The sequence below is a fragment of the Epinephelus fuscoguttatus genome, linkage group LG5, assembly GCF_011397635.1.
Source record: "Epinephelus fuscoguttatus linkage group LG5, E.fuscoguttatus.final_Chr_v1".
NCBI classification, from domain to species: Eukaryota; Metazoa; Chordata; class Actinopteri; order Perciformes; family Serranidae; genus Epinephelus; species Epinephelus fuscoguttatus.
Genome location: NC_064756.1, coordinates 30843322 through 30863307, shown reverse-complemented (window position 1 = coordinate 30863307; position 19986 = coordinate 30843322). Strand labels below are relative to the sequence as shown.

Genomic DNA, 19986 nt, shown 5'->3' with positions numbered 1-19986 from the left:
CTTAAACTGCACACAAGTCTATCTCAACATGTAATTCAGTGTCTCTCTGAATTCACAATGTTCAGCTAATTTCTGTAATCTTGCAACAAAGGTTTTGATGAAAAATGGTGCATCAGTGTACCCACAGTTTCTTTGTATGTTTTGGTACCTGGCTTCACTGGCTGCAGCAGGTTGTGCAACAGGTTAAATGTTTTTGGGCCCATTACATTCAGAAATGTGGGGAGTACTTCATCAGAGGGTCCAGTGCTGCTAATAACTCCAGCCATTTTCTCGGCTCACTCTCACATCAGTCTTTACAGCTGAGTTAATTGTCCCTTCTGATTTCTGACTGGATTTCCTACCCCCATAGCTGCTTCACAGAGCCCTCGCAAACAGTGCACCTCCGGCTAGGAGCCAAGCTAACACTGCTAGCACAAGTCTGCAACAGTGCCGGCGGAAAACAAACCCTCTGACGCAATAAACTTGCAGTTCTCTGCACTGACAAGTCACTTGAATTCAAACGTCCTTGTCGCCAAGTTGTGTTATCCTGAGGGCTTTTAGCCCCGTCTGTATAACAACTTTTACTGGGACAGCTTGCATTTACCATTTGATGTCAGCCTTCAGCCAACAGCTCCGTGCAACAGTGGCATCTTGTAGCATAACACATTTTTCCTTTTTTAAACTACAGAAAACAGTAAAGGACAAACACATTACAATCCTTACCACTAGATGCCCCTAAAGCCTGTACACAGCTCATTTCATGGCTAATTATGTCTAAATATAGAAGGACTCTGGTTTCCAGTTGTTCTTGATGTACTCACACACAGTGCCAAGACACAAGGTACAGAAGAAACACAGATGTATGCATAGCTAAAACAAGGACCACATCACTAAACAAGGATAAGCTAACATAGATAAACACCTGTTAGACTATGTTATTATGTACCTACTAGTTATTAAGTGATCAGGGTTCTTTAGATAAGTATTTTGGATGATGTAATCAGTAGCTGGTCTAAACGGATTCTGTCTCCTCCTCATTATGATAGGGATCAATGTACTCAAAAAAAAACCAAAAAAAAAACAAACCAGAACTGGTGTGCTCAACTCAAATGTCTTAAAGTAAAGTAAAATGGGTACTGACTCAAAAATCACAAAATTGCAAATTAAGTTGTCGGCCCACAAAAATAAGTATAATGGTTCTTTTAATGATGCTTGAGAGAAGAAGCCCTAAGTATTCTTCAGTGTTACACAGAAGAATCAATGTACTATAATGTAAACAGTATTAATTAAGTTTATGTGGTTTCACTTATATTCAGAGCCATTTATTTTAGAATCACCTTAGTTTGTTGCTTTCTTTAAGGTTATTAAAGCATGATTTTTTTTTTTCAGTGCTTAGTTTTCATTGCTGGTTTCGGTTCACTCCAACTGTAGTGTCTTTGAAGAGATAACTGGCTCCCTGGTAGATTATTTTTTCAGGACTGGCCTTCCCTGTCTACTGAGTTCAAAAGACACAAGAGGGCAGCATATTACACAAAATGCAACAGATCCATGTCATGTTGAACCAATGGAAAAGCAAATCCAAGTGCCTTCTGTTTGCTTGTTGGTATGGATGAGTTTAGTGTGTACTGGTGGCGCCCTCTGCTGTATTTGCTTTGTGAATACACACAGTCATATGAAGGAATGATTGCATTGTGTTCAGTGCAACTCTGACAACACTTGATTAGAAGGTTAGGACATTCCTAAATGTTTTACAGTTTTTCTCGATTGCTCAACTAAAATCTGCTTGATCTTCATCATCACCGTCTCAGCACAGTAGATCTCTTGCAAATGTGTTTGGCCTAAAATTAAAACTCATAAACTCATTGGTTTAAAACTTTTTTCACACCCTTTTTCAAAACAGTCAACAGAGATCTCATCGACAGATCCAAAACTCTATTTGATTAACTGTGTTTAACAAAAGGAAAACATTTATCCACAGATGATAGATTTGTTTGCATGATTATGAATCTCTAATGCACCTGTGTAAAATTCCTTTGCACAACTCTTCAGTCAGCAAACTGTCCTCAATCATTTATGAAAGATGCTACCTCTGTGTTTAACAGTATTTCAACAGGGCATCTCAAAAATGTGTACAAAGTGCAGAGTGCAGCAGATTTTGCTGTGATATGCTGTGTTTTTGTCACATACTTTAGCGGTGTGAAGTATTAACAAATGTCACAGGCATATAGCACAAATTAAATTTGAACAGGCTCACACTGATACCTAATTACCTTATTTTGTATTTCGTCGCACTGATTTATTGGAATGAATAATTTAACCACAAGTTGTGACCTTGCTGCATGTTTTTAATGTTTTGCGAGTGTAATAACATTTTACCAACAAAATATGTCATAATAGTGAACAACTTTCAGTTCATGCCTGTGTGTAACTTCTTAACGGACAAATGTGTTCAAGGGAATAAGAACATTCATTTTCAAAATCCAATCACTCAGAGTCTTTAGTTTACCTCCTTTATTCCCCTTTATGGTTCTTACAAACAGCATTATTTTTCTATCTAAGGTGTACTGTATTTGAATTCTGTCTGTTAAGTCTTAATTCATTAGGTTTCATGTCTTCTGTTTCACTGTCCACACATCAGTTGTCATGTAACCTAAAATTCAGGTTGAAGAAGCAATCATTAGCACTTATTTACGTGTTTATTTCAAACTCTATATTTCATGACAACCTTTGGAGAAAATCACAAACAAAGAACAGTAATAACATATTAGCATGGTGACAGCAAACTTGATGAGACACTGGATTCACAGGTTTACCTTTAACATATTATTTCGGATCAGTCAATCAGAGAAATACCTTATTTTCAAAGCAATAGTAGAAAACGGAGCTTTAAAAAAGATTTAAATTAGTACATAACTGGCAAACATTGGACTTATTTGTAAAAAAAATATTATTAGGAGCAATTGCTGGTGGAAAAAAAGCACAATAAATTACAATTGCTTTTCATACATAGTAGTATAATTATAACCACAATGTGGCAGTAATTATTTACATTTTACAATAAGTGTTCAAAAGTTAACTGGTGTTAAAAACAAACTGTACAGTGGTTTTTATGTGCATTATTTTAAAAAAAAACATTTGTCAGAAACTTTCCATGATCATAAAGCCAAAGAAACGGGGATTTTAAGTGAAAGGGGTTTTGTGGCAAAGAACATATTTTTAAGATAGCAAGGCATATCATATCACAATTGAAATAAGTTTTAGCTTGCTGCATCTTTACGATGGAAAGATTTTATTCCTAAAAAAATACAGTGCTTTTTCTCGAATTTCTTTTGTTTTCAGTCCATAGATGATTGGATTCAATGCTGGGGGGAAAATTAAAGTCGACACCCCCATGAACCTCCTTAAATGTGATGAAACATTCTTTATTCTGTATGAGATGATGGTAAAAAGACCCAAACACTCCAACAGGAGAAAAACAGTCAGATGTGTAGCACACGTCTGCAGAGCTTTGGCTTTTGTGTCTGATCGTTTGGATCTGAAGCAAGCGACAAGGATCTGGAGATATGTGTACAAAATCATCCCATTAGCTATCACTTGTGAAAGAGCGACCAAGAAAAGCCCATAAATGTTATTGATGGTTGTGTCGGCACAGACCAGAGTCAGCAACGATGGATTATCACAGTAGGGGTGTGTCAGCTCAGACAGACAGCGGGGTAAACGCAACAGCAGGAAAAAAAGCACACCTATTGTGACTAAACTACTCACCCATACAGCTGTGATGATTCTCATAACATGAGCATAAGTCATAACTGTGTTGTATTTCAGCGGGCAACATATGGCAATGTATCTATCATATGCCATAGCAGTCAGAATAAACACTGTACCTGATGCATAAATGTGGATGAAGAAAGCTTGGGCAACACAAGCAAAGTATTGCATTGTCCTGCTGTTTGTTAGTATGTCTTTAATGACTTGTAGGAAAAATGCTGTGGAGCCAATAAGGTCATTGATAGGAAGGTTCAGCAGAATTAGATACATCGGCTGATGCAGAGATTTGTTCAGTACAATGGTGAGGATTAGAATAAGGTTGCAGAAAAGTATGATCATGTAGCTCAGAGTTGCAAAAAGAAATGCAGGAAGGGCATTTTCAAAGGAGAGATTAAAGCGATTTAGCACTAACACAGATGATGTGTTGTACAGGTCATTCATTTTTATACTGTATCATTAATAATTTAATTTAAGTATTATAACTATTTCAAGCACAGCATTATTTCACAAAAAGCACAGGGGACTTAATAAGACAGGAAATGCATACAAGTCAATGTTGTAAAAAGTGTCATATCTGAGTTACAGTTAGTAAAGTATAAATTCTCACTGCCAAGGACAGAACTTACCAAAGTAATGCCTGAATATGTCCACGCCACTTTGAGTCCACATACATTTCAGTTAAACATGTCACATCATATATCATATACTGTGCATATATATCAAATTACAGACTTTTGGATTTACAGCTTGCACTGAAAATCCCAAGAAAACAATAAACAGAAAACAGAACGGTCATTCACTTCCAAGCTAAATACATAGGAAACATGTGCTGGATCATCACTACCTTATACTGACGATACTGACAATGACTACCTAGTAAGATGTTCAGACAGATTAGCCGCTTTATATGAGTGATTTATGCTGAACACCAGAAGCTCCCCGGAGTCTTCTGGTTCATCATAAAGTTGATTGTTATGGCAGTGACCTAAGTGCCATTGGCTCACAAGGGGCTTTGTAGGAATAATACATGTATTCATTATCCCATCACCACCTACATTTACATAAACAAATGAAAATGATTGAATAGACACAGATTTTAAAAAAAAAAATGATTTTATACTGTTAAAAATAATTAAGTGGATTGCAGAATATATGTTATTTGGTTACTTTGGAGTTGTAGAAATTTTTATCTTCCATCTGCTGGCCCAGGATGGTGGAGACATTACCTATACAGTTATGGTAGACAACAGCGCTGACCTTGGTTTCCACCCAGTGAGGCCCTTATAGGTGGCCAGACAGCAGGACAAAGAAGCCAGGACAAGGAGTACTGCTAAAGGCAAGATTTCAAGAATATAAGGGGACATTTCTAAACTGCTCTCTATTTCTGCATTGTAAGAAGTGACAGCTCATAATACTAAAATTACTGTCCCTTTTCAGTCATATGCGTCCCTGGAAATGTTTCCATTGTGTGTTTTTGCATGGGTAATAAGAGCTCTTTTTTTCTTCTAAATTACACTGTGTTCAACTGTCTGTGGCAGAATGACTATGTTTACATGCACAAAATATAAAATTTTTGCCCTTATTCCAAAAAAGACAATGTTCCTACAAAGCTGTTTACATGGCTAATGAAAATGAATATTCCACTAACTGTCCCATTTACATGCATACTCTGTTTAGTGTGCTTTAGCATGTCATTATAAGATCAAAATATAGAAATGCGACCGGTGCTGCTTGTGCCATTTTCCTTCTTTTTATTGAAGTTGTATTTTTTCATAGTTTTCCATTGGTGGCAAACTTGTTTAACTTTGCAAACACAGCCTCCCTCTTTCATCCCTTCAGCCACCTTCTTGAAAAGTTTGGCTTTGCGATATTTGTGCATATCCAAAAATCTCTTGATATCAGAATCTTTTATAATGCTTAAAAGCAAGCGTGTTTCTTCCTCCAAGCAGAAATGTGGGTTTTTCTTTTGGGTATGCATCTCTACACCCCTGCTTGCAAACTGTTGCTTAGTTGGTTTGTGTACAACGTACCCACGGTAACACACAGTGCTGATTGTAAACAGGCAAGAAGCTGCCCAAAATAGATGCATTTTCTGATGTATTGTATACAAGTCCAAAGAATACTCCTAAAACCCAAATAATATTGGCATATCCCTCATGTCTTAATTTGAAAATTCTTCTTTCGGAAAAAGGCCTATTTGGAATATCAAATCAGAATATGCTCTTTACATGACCCCTTTGATATAAAGAATATTGTCATATTTGGATTAACAGTGGAAAATGAGTGTGCATGTAAACATGGTCAGTGAGAATCTAAACATATTTGATGACTAAAATAATGTATTCAGAAGTCTGTGCAACACTGGTGGAGGTATTAACTCTCTGTGTGATTTCTAGTCTTGGACAACATTACCTTGTACAACAATGCAGTATCATTAATTATCAGAGCTACCATTGTTTCCTGCTGTGTCAGAGTAATGGTCTCAATGAAATGAATGAGGCTATGATTTTTGAAACAGAGATTATCAGCGTTGCAGCGACTAATGCCAGTCAATATTAAATAAAAGTGATGACGATAATAATAAAAAAAATGATAATCTTGGTATGTGTCGCTGAACCTAATCTCACTACAGAGTTTTGCACAATAACTTCAAATAAATTTTTTGCCTTCCTCACCCCCAGTTGTGGCATCAGAGTCGTAGAGTGATGAATGCTGATGACTTCCTACCCCCAATTATGTAATTAGGGTCAGATTAGGGTTTTTTTTGGTACATAAAGCTTGTGTAAGAAATAGGACTTAAAGGGTTTTTTCCATCTTTGAAGAAGAGTTGTATTCAGCATTGTTCTGATCTCTACGCTACACCACACCAGTCAGTGCCATTTTATCTTCCTATAACCTCTCTAAAATTGTTTTTCCTGTCTCAGTATGCACATCTGTAAAAAGTAAATTCTGTGAAACCATGCAGATTATTACAGTGCATTTACAATTTCATATTAGATAAGAAATGACTCTTTCATTTACTCCTTGCTGAGGAAAAACAGACCAAATCAATCTAAGAAACACTGATGCTGATTTTTATTTCATTTCTGCTTTTCAAATGAATTACTTAATTCTATGATGGGAGACCATGAGGATATTAACTGCACAGACAAAAAAATCATAGGAATCAGAAGAGTATTTTGATCAAGAGGAACTAATGTAGTTATGCAGTGTCTGTTTCTTTACATTCAGTTGTGTTTTATTTTTATGTCAGTGTTAACAATTATGGAATCTAAAAAGAAAGTGCATCTATTAAAACGCATTATATGATTTGGAGTCATGTTGAACACAAAGAAATTGGTCAACAGATGTACTTTTATTGCAGTGTAGAGGAAATCACAACAGCTGCACATACACTGTAAAAATATTTCATCATATCTTCTGGCGGTTTTGAAAGAATCTGTGATTCAGTCTATTGTGCACACCTGTGGTAATTTTTCTTACCTTTTATTAAAACTACCTACAGTGGCAATGTAAGCTGTTGATCTGTGATCTGTACTAATGCTGACAAACACATACCTATACCTATATAGAGAAAAGTACAACATATTCATTAGACAAATAATCAGCAAACAAAGATGAGTAACTTCTCCACATTGCAACAATACATGACATGTTAGTGGAGATAAACATAATATGCATAATATAAAATGCAGGTGTACTCTGAGCATGATTTCTAGAATTATGTAATCAAATTAAAATCAAAAATGGGTTACAGTTTAATTGGACAAAGATTTCTCTTTAGGTACAGTAACATGCTCTGCTTCAGTTCTGCTGTTTTCAGTCCATATATAATTGGGTCCAACAAAGGGGGAAATATTAAAATTGACACACCAAGAGCCCTTCTGATGAAAGGGGATGCACCCTCAATACGATGAGCAATGAGTGTAAAGGTAGTATTGATTTGTAATATTAAGAAAACAACTAAATGTGTACCACATGTCTGAATGGCTTTTCTCCGGGCATCTGTATGATTAGTCATGACACATGTACGCAAGATCTGTGCATATGTGTATATTAATATCAACAGTGATCCACCCTGAAGCACAATTATAAAAACTATTCCATAGTAGTTGTTCAATCTGGTGTCCTCACAGACCAGTTTCAATAATGATGGATTGTTGCAATACAAATCCACTATATTTGTCCTGCAAACTTTAAACCGCACAACCAAAACAAACAATGTAACAATAATTATGACATTTATAGTCCATATTGCAAAAATAATTCTGATTAAATTATGTGGACTCATGATGGTATTATACCTTAAAGGACAACATATAGCAATGTACCTGTCATATGCCATGGCAGTCAAGATCAGCAGGTTTCCTGTACCATAAAAGTGAATCAGAAAACCTTGAATAATACATGCAGGATATGAAATCAGCCTGTTCTGTGTTGCAATGCTGAGAAGAAGCTGAGGAAAAAATGCTGTAGCACCCAACATGTCACTAATGGGCAAGTTGAACAGCAGGATAAACATGGGCTTGTGTAGCTTTTTACTCACAGCAATAGTTGTTAAAACCAACATGTTGCAAAATACAATAATAAAATAAGTAAGTGCACCAAATACAAACGCTGGATAAATATCTGTAGCAGATAAACCCAATGGTGCCAGTGTTAGAAATTCCCCAGCAGATGCATTTGAATACATAATCATACCGTCTTCTTTAGGTTGTTGCCTCATCCATTGAAAGAAATATGTTTCTCAATACTCAAACTCACGCAAACTGATGAAGGATCCTCACCTGAAAGAAATGTTTTTGTTAACAAGCAAAATTTAAATAAAGTTTTATGCATTGATTCAAATGTACTTCTGGTTTCATACCTGTTGCAGTATGTTATCTCATCCTCACTGCTCTGAGTTGGAAGGAGCACTGAAAAGACCCTGCCTTATATTGGCATTTACCATCAACACAAAGATGACTCATGAGGTTAAAGAGCACAATACGTCAGCTGGTGTGACCAAACTGACATCATGAGAGAAACATATTTATCATGCAATGTGGTTTCAAATTGCAGAATACTAATGACATAATGAAAAGTTCTCTGAAATATAATTTATTGTGTTACTATTTTAAACTCCTGTCCCCTGGTTTTATATATGTATAGAATATACATAAATGTTATATATATTAAATCTATACTTGCTGAATTTGAAAACTTGATGAATAAAGTAAATCATTAGGCATTATGTACTGTTACATTTTTAAAAAAGTGTCGGCGAGAGAGTAACAGAGACAGAAAGGTTTCAGTGTTGTAATTTTGTGATTTTGCAGTCTTGGGAAACAGAGGATTGTGGGGATTTAAATTCATTTATGCTGCCTTTATCACTGACAACAAGACTCCAGCTGACACTCTGAGTGGGCTGAACTCACAGAGAATGCCTTTACATGTCCAATTCAAATTTATAAAAAGTGAAAAAATCATTTATATTTAATCTATATTTATTTTCTCCCACAGAAATAAATTCAACATTAAAAAATGACAAATCTAGTCTTGATATTTTGGAGCGCTGAATTTATATTCATTTGAACTTCTCCTGAAAGTCTGTCGTCAGTCTTATGTCCAGATATTTCATCCCCAGTGGTATCTCCCTCACTGGAAAAATGAGGCTTGTCATTATTGGAGGCAATCTCAATGCAGAGAGATATCAAAATTAAATTCTGCAACCAGTGGCAATCCCATATCTCCATAGTCTGGGACTGAACTCTGTCCTCCAAGATGACAATTTTCTCCCCCACAGAGCAGGGTTTATCAGAGACTACCTCCAGAATTTGGGAGTGGAGGGCTGGAATGGCCTGCCAGCAGTCCTGACCTCAACCCCATTGAACAGGCTCCTGTTTGTTAAATAAATAAATTGTTAAATTGCCATACATGTCTTGTTTCTTCAGATTTCAGTCATCCAACCCACCAAGCAACACCAAACAAGAGTCAACAGCAAAAAAAAAAAAAAGAAAAAAAAAAGCTGTTTGGCATTGGCAGACAAAATATGGCAATTTTCATGGGCGCAACCCACATACTCAGCTCTGCTGCTCATCCCACAAATGCATATTCCTTACAAATGTGGCACCATTTAAAAGGGAAATAAACAGGTTTTCCAACTGCATCAGATTTAAACACAAATTTCCTTACTTTGTGTGTTTAGTTTAGTTCCTGTACTTGTTTTTCAGTACTTGTGTGGATCACATCTATGTCTGTGCTAGTAGCTCGCTGAAGTTTTACTTTTGTGTGTTTTGTATCATGGTGATCTGAATTTCCTTTGACTTTCTGACTGTTGGTTAGACAAGACGCGACATTTGTGGACATCACCTGATAGATCCCCGGAGCCACCGCTCGCCCAGGCAGTCTTCCCTCTGTCCTCTCCATGGCACAAGCCTCACCTGCCGCCATCCCAGTCAAGCCACCTAGGTGGTAGGGCATACAAACCCAGGCGCAGCGCCCACCCTTGGTGCTTGTCATCGACACCTTTGTGGTTTGACAAGGACAATTACATCCACCGCTTTGCAGCTGATTGAAAAACACAACTCTGCCTCTGCAGTGGTCATTCACACTGGCATGAAGAACATCAACAACCAGCTGTCGCGGATCCCCAAAAAGGATTTGGTGCACCTGATGGACAGTCTGTTGGACACCAAGAAGCAGGTAACTATTTCTGGCCCTATTCGTCCACCTTGTTGTGGTGACGTAAAGTTCAGTCACCTACACTAACTCCACACCTGGATCAAGGAATACTGCAGAAACAAGAGATATCTCCTCTGTTGACAGTTTTGCTGCCTTTTTAAATAAACCAGATGGCCTTCATCCCTCTCTGGGGATTCAATGCACTGGCTTTGCACTCCTGTAAGAACTCCACCTCCGGACCTGTGTGTCTACCAAATAGTGCATCCCTGGACTCATACAATATTCCTGTAAGGATCATACCTAGACTAAATTTTAAATTTTTCCTAAGTGTTACATGTCTTTGACTGCTAGGTCAGAAAAGTTGATTACAGTCTGCCGTAGTAATTCTAGCTCAGCTAAGCCCCTTATTCCAGTTGTCTTTGCTCTTTTTTACTCTCAGTCCATATCTGATGAATGTTTTATTATTGGCAATGTAACTAAAAATTAAACCTTGATTTTCTTTTTCTTACTGGGACTTGGTTTAAACCTGAAGAATGATCCCTCCTAGTAGAGATCTGCCCACCCAATTATAATGTCCTGAATGCTAACAGGCTGTGGTGGAGGCTTTGTAACTATCTTCAAGAATCACATTACTTGGTCTCTAGAAGGTTTAGTTCTTTTCACCATTTTGAAATAGCTTTTAAATTTAACCTTGTACAGCACATCTCTGGCCCAAGTCATAACCACAGACACACTCTTGACTTAGTTTTTTCACTTAGCGTGTCTCTTAATTCGCAGAATAAGAAGAATACCTTTAGTGCATTCTAGAATAACCCAAAAATATATCACCCACTCTCACATCTTTAATGAGCAGTCTGCACCCACATTTTACAGCTCCTTGTCTGGCCTGGCCAATTCCCCTTCTTCTCTAACTAATATTAATGGCCAAGTTAAGTGGCTTAAGGATTTGTATTCGTGTTTGCCAAAGTATGTGTAAAGTCTTATCTTTATTTGTTGGCAAGTTCAATAGTCGGAGGTCAAACTTTCAGCTGCCAGTTTTACCCTCCGCTCCAGTCCCAGTTAATTGTCTGAATTTGCTCTTATCTCCCTACAGACCATTTTAAACACTGTACCTCATATGCATCCCTCCTCCAGTCACTGAGAATCAGTTCCCACAAAATTTCTAAAATCCGTTCTTCCTGTCTTAGTCCCAGCCTGCTCTCTATTATTAACTTCACTCTCACATCTTGCCTGACTATTTCAAAACTGCCAGCATTCAAACCTTTCTCAAAAAGCCCTCTCTCGATGCCCCCCACTTAGAGGATCTCTCCCTAAGTTTGGTCTATACCAAACTCCAAACTACCTTTTTATCCACAATCCTTTAAAGAAATGTGACAGACTAACTCCTAAAGGTGGTGGGGGTCAACTAATCTTAGATAAATTCCAAACTGGCTTTTGCTATAAGCATAGTACTAAGACTGCATTACTAAAGGTGACCAACGACATCCTTATTCTCCTTGATTGAACTGCTGCCTTTGATACCATCGATTATGCCATTGCACTGTATAGGTTGCATAACTGACCTTTCGCTGAGCCCCGCCCCTTTGTGATGGTCCTACAAGCTGTCGGAGTCAGCATGGAGCCCACACTGTAACTAACTGCACTCCTGGGAGAAATATTTTCATATTTTTGGAAAATTGAAATAGTGATTCTGGAGAGAAACAGACAGAGGGGTCTACAGTATATGTTTGAATGATATATCCAGGATGTCAAACTGACTCAGCAGCAAAAACAGGTTAAAATGACAAAGACAGTTTGACGCTAAAGCTGAACTATAGGCTACAGATCACAATGTAAAAGTGAACCACCACATCACTGCTGATCGGCACAGAAGACAATAAATATAAAGGGAAACTTCGCAGATATTGAACCAGCTCTGTGCTGCCAGCACCCAGACCTCCGCCACTGGACAAAGAGGGATCTCTGAGGGTAGTCAAAAATGTTCATCTGCACACAATGCCATGACACACAGCTGGTTGAATCAGCAAAGTTTCCCTGCTTCCCTTCACTGGTTCCTGTACAGCAGGGTCGGTCTTTTTTCAGTGTTACAATCATTAAAAAGCAAAAGCGCCATGTGTATACATTCAGTAAGATATAGCTTCAGTAGCTAGCTAGCTAACCCTACACTTTTCAGGGTTTGATTTGGTTTTGGAAGATGGAAGAACTGTTTATCTTTTTCCAACCTCTCCAGGTAACGAGTATCATTAATACACAACGTGCCCCAGGCACAACATTTAGCTCCAAATCCACAAAACCAGCCTGAAATTAAAGGAAACCTGAAACGATTGCATTAGAGTCAATGGAGCACAGCTGTGTTGTTGTCGGACCCTGGCCCGATGTAATGTTATGATTGGCCAGTCTCTCTAACTATGTAAAAAACCCATGTCAAAAATCTTGGCGTGATATTTGATTCTGCATTAAGTTTGACAAACGAATAAAGCCATTTCTCTCCCTCAAAGACCTGCAGATAGTCATCCACGCTCTCATCTCCTCCTCTTTAGACTACTGTAACTCTTTGTACACTAGTATTAGTCAGTCCAGCTGGTTCAGAACGCCGCTGCTGGGCTCCTCACAGGTACCCGAAGGAGAGACAATAGGCCTGTTTCCACTGAAGAAGTTCCTGGTACTATTTGGGGGGCAGGAACTACTACAGGAATGTCCTCTCACTCGGCCCTCTCAACCGCCGTGTCTCCACTGAGAGGGTAGAGTAGGAGGAAGGTTCCTGTAAAGTTACCGGGCTCTGTATGTGACATAATCGTTGCCCGACCATTTTGACTGGGGCGACGTAGGGGCGTAGGGACGCTGTTAGCCATTAGCGGTGTATGTAATAACTCCAGCCACGGTCCATGAAAAAAATATTTTTTCCAGCGGATGTCTTAGTTACAACATGATTGAGCTAACTGGAGTAGTTTAATGTCATATCAGACAACGGGAGGCTTTTAACAGATGACGTCCTGATGTTAGCTTTGCTTAGCTGTCCCTGTCAGTTGATGCTTTCTAGACATCGTGATTTCCCAAAGGTGGATAAATACCACACATAGCAACACAAAACTGCTTGCTAGCTCAATCATGTTGTAACTAAGATATCCGCTGGAAAACATATTTTTTTCACGGACCGTGACCGGCGTTATTACAGACACCGCTAACAGCAAACGGTTAGCCCAGCTAATCTACGATAACCATGTTGTTATTTACAAAACGTCACATCCCGCCTTGAGTATATCCAGTCAGCACCAAGTAATCCCCAAGCCCCAGCCAGGAGTTTCTCGGGGCCGTTCTGAGTACCAACTCTGAGGCAGGGACTTGTTTAGCCCCTGTAAAAGTTCCGGAACTCTGTCCTTTGGGGGTGGTTCCTGTGGTGGAGACACGCACCAATGGCCCCGGCCGTAAAATTACCCCGAAGTTCCTGCAGTGGAAACGGGCCTCATATCACACCTGTTTTGGCCTCTCTCCACCGGCTGCCAGTAAAGTTTAGTATTGACTTAAAGGTTCTAATGTTTGTGTACAAAGCCCTTAATGGTCTAGCCCCGTCCGACATGTCAGACCTTCTAACCCCTTATTCTACGCCCAGGTCCCTCAGGTCAGCTGACCAGGGTCTCCTAGCTGTCCCACGCTCCAGACTTAAGCTCAGTGGTAATCATGCCTTTGCTGTGCCCCCAAACTGTGGAACAGCTTCCCCCCTCCCATTCAGATCTGCCCCCACCATTAACTCTTTTAAGTCCAGGCTCAAAACCTACTTTTATTCATTAGCGTTTGAGTCCCCCTGATGTGGTCTTCCCTGATGCATGCATGTGTGTTGTGTCTCTTAATGTGTGAGCTGTGCCAATTATTTTTTTAGCATTTTATTCCTTTTGTACAGCACTTTGTGCTTTATAGATAAATTTGAGTTGAGTTTGAGTTGAGATATTGGGCTCTAGTTTCCCGGCGCAGAGCAGGGTGGCGCAGGGTGGCGAACCCCACGCAGAGCTAGTTTCGAGCAGCGCAACCTGAGGCGGCTCAGTTTGGTAGTTTGGCAGACCGAGGTGCGCTGACATGGGTGTGGCGGCACAGCAGGGGGAGGCGTCGACAGATCCAGCTTGGCGCAGTGACAGTTTTGTGCCAAAAGGCTTCGCCGAAGGTGCGCTAAAAGCTCGCCAACTGAAACCAGGGCGCACGGTGTGCCAAACTTACAAAATCCGCCTGGCCATACCCAGTTGGCGAAGCGCAGGTGCGCTGCGCCTCCGCTGCGCCCAGTCTGCAAAACTAGAGCCCATTGTGTGTGTGTGTGTGTGTGTGTGTGTGTGGGAGTGCTATACAAATAAAGCTTTTCTTAGTAACATAATTAATATGAACTGTAAATTCAACAGCAAATTTAAACAGCAAACAAAACTAAGAAAAATAACTGCAAATTGTAAACTAGTCTTAAACTTGTAATTATGATGCATGTCCCACATTTGCAGTGAGTTTTCCCTGTTTTGCAGTTCTTTAGTCACTGAAGTGGCAGCTCAAGTATTTTTATAGGTTTATGCCATTTGGGTCACATAAGGGAAAATAATCACATTTCAGGATAAAGAGTGACATTTAGGGTGTTTTCAGAGCCGTCAAATGCAAAACCAGTATGTCGCGCTGGATAAACAAACAAATCATAATGTTGCTGCTTACTATCAGCTGTGATTATCTTTATCACAGCTGTGTTAATATTCACTACGAAGCATAATCTCAAGTGATATTGCTTAATTAAAACATTTAGAGTCCTGTTGAACACAATGAAATTTGGCAACAAATATTTTTATTGCAGTGTCAAGAAATAACAGGGGTTGCACATTTACAGTTCCTCACACATATGTTTGAGTCAGTGTTGAGACATGCACAAGATTTCCACACTGGCTGTGATTCCTGTAGTCCTTCAAATCAAAATTGAAAACTGATTACAACTTGGTCGAACAAGCCTTTCTTTTTAGGTACAGTAACATGCTCTGCTTTAGTTCTGCTGTTTTCAGTCCATATATAATTGGGTCCAAAAAAGGGGGAAATATTAAGACTGACACACCAAGAGCCCTTCTGATGAAAGGGGATGCACTCTCAATACGATGAGCAATGAGTGTAAAGGTAGTATTGATTTGTAAAATTAAGAAAACAACTAAATGTGTACCACATGTCTGAATGGCTTTTCTCCGGGCATCTGTATGATTAGTCATGACACATGTACGCAAGATCTGTGCATATGTGTATATTATTATCAACAGTGGTCCACCCTGAAGCACAATTATAATAGCCATTCCATAGTAGTTGTTCAATCTGGTGTCCTCACAGACCAGTTTCAATAATGATGGATTGTTACAGTACAAATCCACTATATTTGTCCTGCAAACTTTAAACCGCACAACCAAAAAAAACAATGTAAATATCATTGAGAAATTAAGGAACCATATCACAATAATAATTCTGATTAAATTATGTGGACTCATGATGGTATTATACCTTAAAGGACAACATATAGCAATGTATCTGTCATATGCCATGGCAGTCAAGATCAGCAGGTTTCCTGTACCATAAAAGTGAACCAGAAAACCTTGAGTAATACATGCAGGATATGAAATCAGCCTGTTCTGTGTCACAATGGTGAGAAGAAGCTGAGGAAAAAATGCTGTAGCACCCAACATGTCACTAATGGGCAAGTTGAACAGCAGGATAAACATGGGCTTGTGTAGCTTTTTACTCACAGCAATAGTTGTTAAAACCAACATGTTGCAAAATACAATAATAAAATAAGTAAGTGCACCAAATATAAATGCTGGATAAATATCTGTAGCAGATAAACCCAATAGTGCCAGTGTTAGAATTTCCCCAGCAGATGCATTTGAATACATAATCATACCGTCTTCTTTAGGTTGTTGCCTCACCTATTGAAAGAAATATGTTTCTCAATACTCAAACTCACACAAACTGATGAAGGATCCTCACCTGAAAGAAATGTTTTTGTTACCAGGCAAAATTTAAATAAAGTTCTATGCACTGATTCAAATGTATTTCTAGTTGCATAGCTATTGCAGTGTGTGATCTCATCCTCACTGCTCTGAGTTGGAAGGCGCACTGAAAAGACTCTGCCTTTTATTGGCATTTACCATCAACACAAAGATGACTCATGAGGTTAAAGAGCACAATACGTCAGCTGGTGTGACCAAACTGACATCATGAGAGAAACATATTTATCATGCAATGTGGTTTCAAAATAACCCTGTTTGCAGAATACTAAAGTTTAAATACCATACTTATGTCTGGAATATAATTTATTTTATTGCTATTCTAAACTACTGAACACCTGATGAATAAAGTAAATCATTAGGCCCTTAAGTCATTAACTGTTACATTTTTAAAAAGTGCCGGCAAGAGAGTAACAGAGACAGAGAGGTTTCAATGTTGTAATTTTGTGGAGCGACTACCCCTATTGCTGCTCCAGAAAGCAGTGATTTGAGGTGGTGATCAGAGAAACATAGTTGTGAGAAACAGAGGATTGTGGGGATCTGAGTCCATTTATGCTGCCTTTGTCAGTGACAACAAAACTCCAGCTGACACATTGGGTGTGCTGAACTCACAGGGAAGGCCTTTACATGTCCAATTCAAATTTATACAAGTGGACAAATCATCTATTTAATCTATATTTATTTGCTCCCACAGAAATAAATTCAACATTTTCCACGACAAAGCTAGTCTTATTATTTTGGAGCACTGAATTTATATTAATTTGTCTGTCGTCAGTCTTATGTCCAGATATTTCATCCCCGGTGGTAGCCAGGGGAGAGACCCAAGGAGACTGGCATTATCTTTGATTTTTGCCAGCTGAGACAACGGGGACTGCATTATTAAGACATTCTTATGCATGCAGATAAATGTGAATATTCCATCCTTATTCACCTTGATTTAACTGCCGCCTTTGATACTGCACAATGTAATTTGCCAAGTAGGACATATTCCTAGATCAAGATCCCACATTGCATTACCGGACCATTATTGCCATTAACCAATCACAGTCCTCTGACATCATCAGTGTGCTGCTCCTGTGCTTCTTTCAACAATTCCTTTGAGCTTCTTCAGAGTTCAGCTAGTTTTCTAAATTGGAATTAATACAACTGAACAAAATCCTCAGTAACATTGAACAAAAGCCTCGTAAGCTTCTGCAGGGTTAGCGAGTTAACTTGCTAATCGGGTTGGCTTTGCTAACAAGTAAACTTGTTGATAGTATATTAGCAAGTTAGCTTGCTATGTAGGTGTGCTATGCTTACATGTAAGCTTGTCAATAGGTTAAAATACTGTTCATTAAGAGGAAGGATGATGTCATTTTGCAGATGCATCTAGCCTATTCCGATCATTGTTTTTGCAAGATTGCAGTGCTCGTGTTGATCCAGGACCATCACTGCCATTTTGACCCTGGATAATTTGTTTGTTGATCCAGAACCATCATCATCATTTTTATCCTGCATCATTTGTTTAGGTTAATCCATGGACATCTTTGCTGTGCTGATCCTGGATACACTGTCAATATTGATCCAGGACTATCAATACTAGGCTGACTCTAGATAATTTGTTTAGGCTGATCTTGACCGTCATTGCCATTTTGATCCTGCATAGAATCGCTGATGTTGATCCAGGACCATCACTGCTTTGTTGATGTTGACATAAACAAATTATCCAGAATAAACGTGATGATGATGATGATGATGATGATGATGATAGTCTGGATCAACATATGTGCTTCTGTCCAGGATCAACACAGAAAAAAGGAGGAAAAAATGTGTAAATTGCAGGAATTTGCAACTACAAAATGCTATTACCCTCTTTGTCAGTGAACAGCCTATTGGCAAGCTTACTTGTTAGCATAGCATGCCTACTTAGCAAGCTTGCTCACTAATATTTTTGTCTATTGGTAAGTTTATTCATTAGCAAAGCCACCCAAGCAAGCTAACTTGCTAACCTTGCAGCAGCTTACAAGGTTTTTATTCAGTGTTACTGAGAAGTTTGTTCAATTATATTAACTTCAATTTGAAAAACTAGCTTAGCTCTGAAAAAGCATATAGGAATTTTGAAAGAAACATCGGAACAGCACGCTGATGATGTCAGAGGGCTGTGATTGGTTGATTGCAATATTGGTCCTGGATCACGATGTGGGATATTGATCCAGGAGCATGTCCTACTTGGCAAAATCACGTTGTGCCTTTAATACCATCGATCATGCCATTTTACTTTATAGGTTGCATGATTTGGTTGGCATTTCAGGTACAGCTTTAAACTAGATTCATTTTTATCTGACAAATAGACATTTCAATGTTTGTACCAACAATTGACCTATGGCTAAGCCCTGCCCTCAAACGTGATGAGCCATCACAGTGCGTATAGCCATTCCCATGCACTTGGACATTCTCTGCCTGGACGTCCATTGAAATGCATTACATAAAGTCAGTTTCATTCGGTTTTATGATTTTTTTCTGAGATTTTAAGTTTAAAAATCGCCAAATTGTGTGCATGGGGTACATGCAACTCTGACACAAGGTATCCTGAGAGGCTGGGTGACTGGGTGTATTTTTTACCCTTTCCCACAGTAAACCACATCTCAACTGAGAAAAGTGTCACCTTTGAACAAAGTTGTGCGGTAGACCACAACATTGACTCGTGAATAAGATTAACAGGGTTCTAAGGTAAATCATCATCATGTCTTTGCTGGAAAGAAATATAAAGTTATCTTTAACATCTCTAGCTAACGTTAGCTAAAGTTAGCCTAACGTTAGGTCCTAGCTGCGTTGTTCATCATGTCACCTTGTTTGCTGGGAGTTCATTAGCCTATTTTGTTTTAGTTTTGTACTTTGGTGATCGTACATCATTGTAAGCTGTTGTACAAAGGGCTCTAGTTAAGCTAACGTTAACTTCTGGAGCTTAGCTTCATTAACTAATCTGTAATCGCAAAGATAACAAAGGTTGGCAAACGTTATGCTGAATGATTCAATGTAAATACTATAGCACCAAACTAACAGGTAAAGATGGTAAAAAGGCTTTTATCCTTTTCTCATATTCTGAGCCAAAAACCTTAAATTTAATGGCAACAAGATGCGGTTTATCACACTTACACTGGGACCTGTAAATTTTGGCTTGTAATTTAAGCTTTTCATCAACCTTCTCAACAATAAAATGATTAATATGGTTACTTCTCAATGACATCTGATCGTTATGTCTCCAAAATCATCAGTTGCCTTCTGCAAAATGCTGTGTACTGTAACACCCACTTTAGCGCCGGTCACTGAATGTTGATATTTTGTCTGAGTGAGTGGAGGGGAGTGTGACTTAGCCCTAGGTCAACTGTGTATTCTCCTCAGCTCAGGGGTTAGGGGTCAGTCTTGGACCAACAGGCCTCCTGTGGGCCATTTGTTCAGCGGCTTTCAAGACACGTGATATTACCATTAGGCCAATGATACACAGATCTACTTCTCTGATAAAGCCAATTACCTAAAACAATTGTCCTCCCTCCACGATTGCTTCCCTACCACCAAAGATTGGATGTTTTTTAAC

The 19986-nt window shown here is 38.8% G+C and overlaps 3 protein-coding genes across 3 annotated transcripts; all 3 read right to left on the bottom strand.

Moving 5' to 3' along the window:
• Window positions 1-3252: 3252 nt before the first annotated feature.
• LOC125888912 (olfactory receptor 52B2-like) lies at window positions 3253-4188 on the bottom strand. Its single transcript, XM_049576555.1, has one exon. The coding sequence runs from the start codon at window positions 4186-4188 to the stop codon at window positions 3253-3255; it is 936 nt and encodes a 311-aa protein (XP_049432512.1).
• Window positions 4189-7498: 3310 nt separating this feature from the next.
• LOC125889031 (olfactory receptor 52B2-like) lies at window positions 7499-8440 on the bottom strand. The gene has a single exon (XM_049576682.1). The coding sequence runs from the start codon at window positions 8438-8440 to the stop codon at window positions 7499-7501; it is 942 nt and encodes a 313-aa protein (XP_049432639.1).
• Window positions 8441-15356: 6916 nt separating this feature from the next.
• LOC125889030 (olfactory receptor 52B2-like) lies at window positions 15357-16386 on the bottom strand. Its single transcript, XM_049576680.1, has one exon. It carries the CDS (start codon window positions 16302-16304, stop codon window positions 15357-15359), a length of 948 nt encoding a protein of 315 aa, XP_049432637.1. The 5' UTR covers window positions 16305-16386.
• Between the last annotated feature and the right edge of the window lie 3600 nt (window positions 16387-19986).

Coding starts and splice junctions, on each gene's coding strand:
- LOC125888912 (XM_049576555.1), bottom strand. CDS start 4,188: ATGAATGACCTGTACAACACATCATCTGTGTTAGTGCTAAATCGCTTT.
- LOC125889031 (XM_049576682.1), bottom strand. CDS start 8,440: ATGTATTCAAATGCATCTGCTGGGGAATTTCTAACACTGGCACCATTG.
- LOC125889030 (XM_049576680.1), bottom strand. CDS start 16,304: ATGATTATGTATTCAAATGCATCTGCTGGGGAAATTCTAACACTGGCA.